Below are 9,224 nucleotides of genomic sequence, written 5' to 3' on the forward strand. Positions count from 1 at the left end.
TCCTTTAAATTAACGGTCAAGATTATATTAAACTATATTTTTAAACTCTACTTTATAAGGTTCTGTAGTATGGCATCTCAAAAAAATGTCACTTTGATGGTTTATTATTTGAGTTTCTTAACGGACAGCAGAAAATGTTAAAACATAGGGTTAATTAAAAAACAAACAAACAACATTTGAAAGCCTAAATTGTCCCCGAATTGTAGAATGTAGAATCTTTCCACAGTCCACACGACGTTCCCAGCACAAAAATCATGTCGAGAGGCGGAGTCACGCATTCTGCATCAGCTGAAGGGAAGACTCAACTGTACCGACGCTCTCCTTCCGCCGTCTGTATGTGCAGAGAGCAGTCTGATATCGCTGGGAGGGTGAGTCTTTGTTTAATATATTTAAGAAAAACGTGTTTATTTTGCTAATTTGTGTCTTGTTAGAGAGCTACAGGAAAATGTCCACACTGGAGTGTCTTTTTTTGGTCGGTTTAAACCGGCTTTTACTGCGTAGACGTGGCTGTCGTAGCTGAGCTCGCTCTCCGTTCGCGAGCGCTCCTTTGTGTCCTCCATTGCTCTGGTGACAGATCAACGATTACTCAGCGAAGCTAAAGCCAACAACCCGGCCGACGGCTAGCTGCTACAGTAAACGGTCACGTAAAGTGACCCCACTCCCAAACTACAATCTGTTTGATCTGCGTGTCCGTTCGTTACTCTTTAAGTGGAGATAGCTGTGCGTCTTCAGCATCGCTGTGGCTTCCGTTAACAGAAAGCTAAAGCTAAACCGCAGCACAGCCTACGGAAATACTCTGCTAACACCACAGTTTCTCTTTGCCTGCGTTTAACGACACCTGACGCGGAAACCGAAGCCGACTCACAGGTCATAGTGTTTGACTTTTACGCATTTTTATGTCGAGAATGGAAAAACCCTTACGTTAGGTTGGCCGGTGTTAATATGAAAACAGCTGCGGGTGCAAAAGCAAAGCTGATGAAACTAGTTTGAAAGACCGTCTGTTGTTAATCACACGATTGAGGTAGCTGGAGGCGAAAGCTAAAGGATTTTGCCTTCATAATTTTATATTTAGGTTTTATACAGAGGCTGTAATCAGTTAAGATGACTCTGGGAGATGTCAGCAGCCAGTATTCATTATTTATATGACATCAGTTCAGAGCTAAAAGGCTTTAAAACCGTTTAGTTACTGTAGTACAGAGAGGGAATACAGTACAAAGAAGACAGTTTGGTAATTTGACCATGTCATCGTGGTTGTTTGAGTCATTTTACCATATTTTTTGGTAGCTTTTATACACATTTTTTTAAAGGGAAAAAATGATCGTGTTTGTTTCCCTTTGCCAGAAGGTGAGTGTTAGCACCTTGTTTTAAATGCCGGGAAAAACCAGTGTCACATTTTCACTTTTCAAATGAAGAAGGTACTTTCAGTTGCTTCCATATTTCTCAAGGGAGTTGCCACAGCATGGCAGATCAGATGCCCTTCCTGATATAACCCTCCCAGTTATCCAGGGTTGGGATAACCGTGAGGCTTTGTAGTTGTTAATTATACAGAACCAAACACACAGTTTAGGAAGCAGTCGGCAGATTTACTGATGATAAAACCAGATCATCAGCATTTGTTCTTCATAGTAGTTCAGTGTCTCGATTGGCAAGTTCCTTAAGCTCGTCTTCTTTTCCCCTCACTTGTAGAAAATGAAATTCTGTGGGCTGTGGAAAGAGACCCTGGTTTTGGCCGAGGACTACCTGTCCTTTTGCTGCACGAGTCCACATCAAGCCCCTCCACCTCCCAGCGAATCAGCCGCTGCCATGAGGCGTCTAGGCTGGGACATCGAAAGACAGCACCAAGCTCGCTTCGACAACCTCGCTCAGACCTTCCTGGTGCAGTGTGGACCGGACCACTGCCTCAGCCTCAGAAAGGTGATGAAGGAGCTGGTTGGAGATGGACACTTGAACTGGGGGAGGGTTGTTTCTCTTTTCGCCTTTACTGGAGTGCTGGCCAGAAAGATCCTGGAGCAGAAGCCGGGGCTGGACCCTCGTCAACAGCAGGAACTGGGACAGGAGCCCATGAGCTGCAGAAGGCTGGCAGAGACCATAGCTGATTACCTGGGAGAAGAGAAGAAAGACTGGCTGTTGGATAATGATGGATGGGTAGGTGTTCCCTGAAACTGAGTCAACACAAAAACTGAAGATATGGGAGGCTTTGATTATGTCAAGAGCAAAACAGTGGATTCAAAGTGGTAGTTGTCTGGGGGATTTTTGTGTTTTGTTTTTCTTTGAATTACTGTCACTGGAAATCACCAGTCTGATAGATTGATCTGTTGTTTAGGTTTATGCCATAAGATACAACCAGGGACAAATCTCTTAGATTCTTTCTTGTTTATTACTTTGTTTGGCATCACAATGAGTGTTGAGACTACTGTGATTCTGGGAATTACAAAGTAATTGTAGACAACATGCTGGGGAATTTATGCTAAAACAACAAGATCTCAATAATGGTGGTAGGTAAAGTTTGTCTCGCCAAGAAATCTAAAAGATTTTAAAGTGGAGAAAAAGAGTAATTAAGGCAACTTAGAAGGATTAGACTTGGAGGAAAATTAAAAAAAAAAAAGAAAAATATAAAACATGTTCCAGTAGCAGAAGGTTAGGGTGATCACAGATGATGACTTAGCAGGGTTAAACCTGCTGGGAGGCTGCTTATTTACTGGAAAAACGTGAACTATAATGCCCTCTGGCTGAGTCCCAAAAGCCTCAACTGAACATCAGATGCTGGCTTTTATGAATGGGCTTACCCAACACACACCCACACACACACACCCCTCCTTTCTTTGGCTGGCAGCTGGTTTCAACAGACACAGCCAGATGGACTTTTTGTAGTAACAGTCAAAGCTTGTGTGTGTGTTGAGTTTGGCTTTAGCTGTATTGAAAGTTAGCGTGGTATGACTAGAAAAACAAGCAGCTGTCGGGCAGCGAGAACACCTGGAGCTGAGAGCAGGTGCACTCGCTGGTCAGAATGTATGTCTTCAGTCTGAAAACACGATGGAGAGATGGAAAAATTCAAATTCCAACATACTACTTCTGTTGTTGTACATTTATTTGAGTTTTATACACAAAGATGTACTGATATCAGCCCAAACAATTAAGATGACTTCTACTGATGGCAGTAGCCAATATTTATCATTGTTTATGCCTAAATTTGTTCATAATTAACATAATAGGAATTTAGGGTCGACATTGATACTTAGGCAAAAACAAATCAGCCAATAGATTAAAAATACATTTATTTTATACATTTTTTTTATGTCCTCTTTGCTCCTGGGGAAACAAACAAACAAAAATGAATCGATTTTGAAGACTTTGGCCTTGGCCAACATTTAGCCAGAACAAAATTGATGCAGCTGGTAAATTTTGTGTCACAAACATCACAAAGCCTCCTGATTCAAGTTGTTCTAGTTTTCACACCTAGTTTTAGTTTTAATGTACCATAACAATCATCATAAAACATTAACAAATGAAATGATGTCGATGGTATTAAAGTTGGATGTCTGACCAGTAAACCAGTGACACGGACGTGCTTTTAAACCCGCATTATGAACATGGAGTTCATTTTGTAAATTTGGGTAATTAAATCCAGGTGTGCTCAATGGTGTGTGGTTTGGCAGACAGATCTGCACCCTGTTTGTTGTGTCTGCTTTAAAAACATAATGATGAAAACACTCAGCTCGAGGCTTCAGTTTAGGTTTGTTTATATAGCGACAAATCACAACAGCAGTTCCTTTGTACTGTCTGGTAAAGACCCAGCAGTATTGCTCATAACAAGACTTAACAAACCAATTGTTTACAGCGTGGTGGCTACCTCCATCTTTTATATACAGTCTTTGTGTGTGTGTGTGTGTGTGTGTGTGTGAGGGGGGGGGGGGGGTACAGAGGTGTAGCTGCTTTCTCTAAAACAGTGCATTGGGGGGGATAACTGGAAGCAGCACTCGTAATAATACTGAACATGTTGTTTCTGTTTGTCTTCTTGTAGGAAGGCTTCTGTAAGTTCTCCCGCAGTGCCAGAGAAGTGAGCCAGGACTCATCCATGAAGAAAGCGCTGTTTGCTGCCGCCGGTGTCGGCCTTGCTGGGCTTACCTTCCTCTTGGTGCGCTAGCTGGCATTCTCCACACTTGATGCATCCACATATTTTAAAATTCGGCACGATTTCGTAAACGTTGGACAACGTCCGCCGACCACTCTGCAAAAAAGGGCCCTCTGTAGTGAAAGAACGTTATTTCACGATGTTACGGTAATGTTTGCACAGTCTCGGAGCCCCTTAAAACTGACATTCGTCGCTTGCCCCTAAAGATTGTAAAACCAATTTGAATGCCTTTGGAAATGTTGCAGTGAGTGAGATCAGTTTACATATCCTGGCTGATTTTTTTTTTTCTTTTTTCTTTTCTTTTTCTTGCAGTGAAGGTAAAAAGCTTCAGATTTTGATTTCATGATCCTCTGCCCCTCTTTTTTTTTATGGTATAGAGGCATTCCAGAGTAAAATGTAAAATTTAATATATTGTATTTATATGAAACCAGTACACTGCAGTCTGCCGTTTGTCCTGAATTCATATGAACTGTATAATTTTTGCAAGATCAGCAACGCTGTTCTGTACTCCCATGCAACGGTGCTAGATAAAACATTTCTTTGTCAACTTACCAAAAAGCAGGGACCATTCTGAATACAAATAGATTACTCCTGGGAAAAAAATAAAATTCCTCCAAATTATATTTTTACATTGTTTCTAATTTATTTTGCTTTTTTAAATAAAAGTGTTTATTAAATGTTGTCATGTTTTATTTTTTTCCTCCCCTGAATGTCTGTGCCGGAGGTCAGGAGCGTGACAGGGAAATGTAAATGACAGTCCCTCCTTTCATGTGCAGACACATTTTCATAAATAAGATATATCCTGCCGTCTCTCCTGTGCTCCTCCACTGGTGGACGCTCAAACTCAAATCCTGTTGTGCTGCACTAAAAAATGTTTTAGTGCAGCACTGAATAAAGAGAAATTAAAAAAACAACAACATTTTAGTAAAGTGACTACTCTCTGTATTGTTAGGAGAAAGAAGTAATAGTAATGACCAGAGGGACAGAAGTTGAATCCAGACAGTATAAATAGTTGATTTCACGATCACGTGTAGATGTATAGGTGTACACCAAGGCCTTCTTTTTACTTCATATATGTCATCAATTAAAATGTATAAGTATCCTAATTCAAAGTTAAGCTATACAAAACGAGAGGCTGCTTAGTTGCCATGTTGTGTTCAAAGTAGATGTTCTGGGTGTGACTGTTGCCACTTAGCAGTGAGAGGCTGCTGCAAAGTGATGCTCTTATCACTCTAAATAAGGAAGGAAATTGTAGGTTTGCATATTATCAACTTAGATCCTTTATTAATGTTTTGCAGGAAATTACATTGCCAGCTTTCATTGCTTCCTCTGTTTACACAACATAATAAGCACATCCACTGTCTTCAAAGCCAGGTTCACAAACACCTGAAGGAATCACTGAACACATGGAGATGATCTGCAATGAGGCTCAAATGTAATTTGACAAAAATAATTCAAATGACATTCATAAGTTAGGTAGATAAGACATCTGGAGATCTTTTCAGGTGTGATATTTGCATCAGGAAGCTATAGCTGTGAAAACCACATGTAATGAAAGAAGCTTTCAGTGCAAAACAAATCATGCAGCGACATCGCAGCAAGTTTAAAGGGTTATCTTATTTTTCAGTTTCACAATAAAGTTTTTTGGACAACACTTATAAGAATTAGCATTACAAAGTGCTTTACAAAAACACCAAAGTGGCAAATAAATAGTTAAATGAAGATTCAGACCTGCAAAAAGGATCAATTATAATATACAAAGCAATTTAAATTTAAACCATAGTAAGTGTGACATCAAGAATAAACAGTGTCACTAAATGATCAAGAACAAATTTTAAATAGCCGAAAAATCTAAAACGCTCAGCAGCAAAACATTAAACCTGTAGCAAATGTTTCAGTAAGGGAAAATTAATTAATTAATTATTTAAATCAAAATAAATGTAAAATAAGTAAAACTATTAAATGTCATTAAATAAAATATTAAAGTAGGACAATAAAAATATACAAATCAATGGGGCAGCTGTGCCTTGAAGGTAAAGCAGGTCATCCTCAGCATCTGCACAAGTGCACAAGATACTAAATGTGGGTGATTGCAGTTTAAAATCGGAAAAGTGCTTTTAGTGCACATGTAGATTACAGAAGTGCGTACAAAAAAGAGACGCATGCATTTTAGCAACTGCCTTGTGATCAAAACCACCCCAAGCCACCAAGTGATTAGTTGAGATTCAGTGCACTCACTGGCCAACCAAGTTAGTCATGGTGTCAAAGACACTGCCATCTTATTTCTGCTCTAGTGTGTCTGGGCCATTACCAAATTAGAAGAAGACGGAAAAAAACCCTAACAGAAAAAAACTGAGTCGACTTTAGTGAGGCGGGACCATTGAGCAGATTCCTGCCTCAGGATCTCAGGATGCACGCTGGTTGGTAAAGGAACAACAGCGTCTCAGTGCTAATAGTAGTTCATGAACTCTGCTTTCTGTGGTAATTTGTGTCAAAACTATATTTCCTGCTACAGCAAGAGAAGCGCCAGGTGAAAAAGGGCAATAATTCCTCATGTACAATGTATAAATTGTGCATGTAGAGAGAACGCTCCCGGTAAGGAAAAAAGACCAGAAAATACCTTTTTTTTTTTAAATCTCCACAAACAGACTGAACGATGCCATCTCACAGTAAAATGCGACTGTGATTAAGACAGCAGAAGATAACAAAACTCTGTTTTAGGAATCAAAAACTCAAAGCTTTGTGATGTTGACACAGAAAGCGGGAAAAAGTTATGCCAAAACAATTGGTACGACCAAAGATTGACAAATAAAATCTTAAAATTGAATTTTTATTGCAATACCTCTGAAATGGTAGCAGCAGAAACTGCAAGCCTTGTTTACATATTTCTTAAAACTTAGGTTTGTATAGAAAAGCATGGCCAGGTTTCTGATTCAACAGGAACAGACAATCAACCCCAGTTTGTCATGAAACATGTCTCGTTGCTAAAATGCAGAAGGAGGAGGTAGGAGAATTTGCCCCCCACCAACTCTGTTTATACCAGTAAGGCCCTCTCAAGATTTTAGCAAAACATGCTTTCTGGGTATGATTGCGTTCGTGGGAAACATAAGAAGTTAGAGAAAATGTCAGAGGTCAATTTCTTTTTCTAAACTGTGCGAGGCTTTCTCAGTGTCTAATCTGAAGATCGAAGGCTTTCAAGGGAGCAGAACACGGCCCCTGAAATGGTTTCGTGGGAACTGGGAGTTGGACCAAATGTGACCACTTCATCATGTGACAAAAAAAGCATTATTGCCATGAGAAACAGCAACTTCAACACAGATACAGAATTCACCAAATCCATTTCCCAGGAAGGGAAATCAGGTCAAAGGCTTGTGGTGGGCTGAGGCCATAGCTATACATGAGCTTTTCTTAGTAAATGAGTGAAAATAGAAAGATGTAAACCACATACACTCCAGATTTCTGGTAAAATCTGGCTGTGTTTGTGAGTACATCCTGCTGTTAACCTAGATACATAACAGCGAGGCAATCATGGAAAGTGTATCAAACCCAAAAATATTAAACTGTGGGTGTGTTACGCTCTCAGGAGATGGAGACCTCCAGTGAATTAGCTGTATACTGACTAAACAGGGCTAGCGCGGCGTGACAGTTTGACCAGACTGAAACCGAAACTTGGCCTGCACATGAATTGATGTGTTTTTTAAATGGCAAATCACTGTACGTTAATTCAAAATAAAATAAACCAAATCTAGAAAAAGTCCCTCAGAATCTGTCGCTTTTTTTCTGTACAATACCTTTAGTGTATTTATTGAAGCCATGCAAAATTTTACCTTCATACCAAGAAATAATTTTCATAATTTTTTTGTAACGTCATAAGAACAGAAGATATCCACATGACATTTTTAAGTATGAAAAAAAAGCTCTGTTAAAACTGCATCCAAATCAGTTTTACGCCATCAACTCTGATGTTGTTCAGAATTATTCTTTAACTGAGAGCATGATTGCATTCAAGAGCAACGTTTCACCAGTTTAATCTCTGTGACGCAGTGGAACAGAAACAAGCAGGAACTGCAAACGCCACACAGAAAGACCCCGTGGATTTGAAACAAGGACCTGCTTGCTGTGAGGTAACAGTGCTAACCACCGCGGTGCCCAGTCACGAAAGGTCTCAGTGGATAATTTGAGTGTCGGCCAGCAGATGAGGATACTGCACTGAACACAAGACGACTGTGACACTTTGAGTGGGTGTGTGTGTGTGGGGGGGGGGAGCAGTGACTTTTTTTGTGTGTGTGAAAAATGATCCTGCAGGCAAAATAGTCCATTTCTTTCTTGCAGTTGTGCTAGGAAAAAAAATCTGCAATTATTCATCTCAGTTTAGAATAACCAGGTCACCAAACACGTATCTGTTTGGACTGTGGGAGAAACCCGTCAGGAAAGCTTGCAGACTCCTTGTAGGAACACAGAAGAAGCCCAACCAATCAGCAGGCTGAAGCTTGAAGATGCCTGAAGCTCCCCAAAACTTTGCTTTACTCAACAAGCTTCAGCGTTAAAGAGGTTCCTCCACATTATCGCAGCCATTTAACAGTCAGTAAACATTTACCAGCTAAAGCAGCTTACAGGAGCAATCACAAACAACAGGATCAAAGACGTGGAGAGTTTAGGCTTAACAGAGTGGAACTGGCCAGCAGCAGAGAATGACAGCGTTTATAGAAATCACAGAAAACAGATAAAGACCAACTTGTCTGTTATAAATAAGATGCGGATGTCTCTGCTGAGAGACACACAATTACAGCGTTAACAATAGAGCATTAATGGGGCACCGAAACTCTGCTCTCAGTGTAGTATGTGCATGTTTCTCCGTTACAGCCATGACATACATGCAGTCGCACTGTTTGTGAAACAGAAAACCCTGACCCTCTGATGTGGTTTTGTGCTTCCTGTTGATAGTTTTTTTAGTCTTCCAGTGAACCCGAGCATTCAAGCAGCTGCTTACAAATCCTCAGTTATTATCATGATCTGTTTATTTTATGGATTATAAGCTACAAAGATTACACAGATGGCGACCTCTATAAGTGCTCTGAAAGTAGACCAAACA

General features: G+C 40.2%; 1 protein-coding gene across 1 annotated transcript; it reads left to right on the top strand.

The window, feature by feature from the left end:
* Nucleotides 1-239: 239 nt before the first annotated feature.
* Nucleotides 240-4,813, top strand: bcl2l10 (BCL2 like 10). The gene is made up of 3 exons (XM_082523230.1): nt 240-368; nt 1,687-2,145; nt 4,022-4,813. Exons 1-3 carry the CDS (start codon nt 255-257, stop codon nt 4,142-4,144), a joined length of 696 nt encoding a protein of 231 aa, XP_082379356.1. The 5' UTR covers nt 240-254; the 3' UTR covers nt 4,145-4,813.
* The last annotated feature ends 4,411 nt before the right edge of the window (nt 4,814-9,224 follow it).

The sequence above is a fragment of the Aulonocara stuartgranti genome (assembly GCF_965226115.1).
Source record: "Aulonocara stuartgranti genome assembly, chromosome: 1".
In the NCBI taxonomy this organism is placed as follows: Eukaryota; Metazoa; Chordata; class Actinopteri; order Cichliformes; family Cichlidae; genus Aulonocara; species Aulonocara stuartgranti.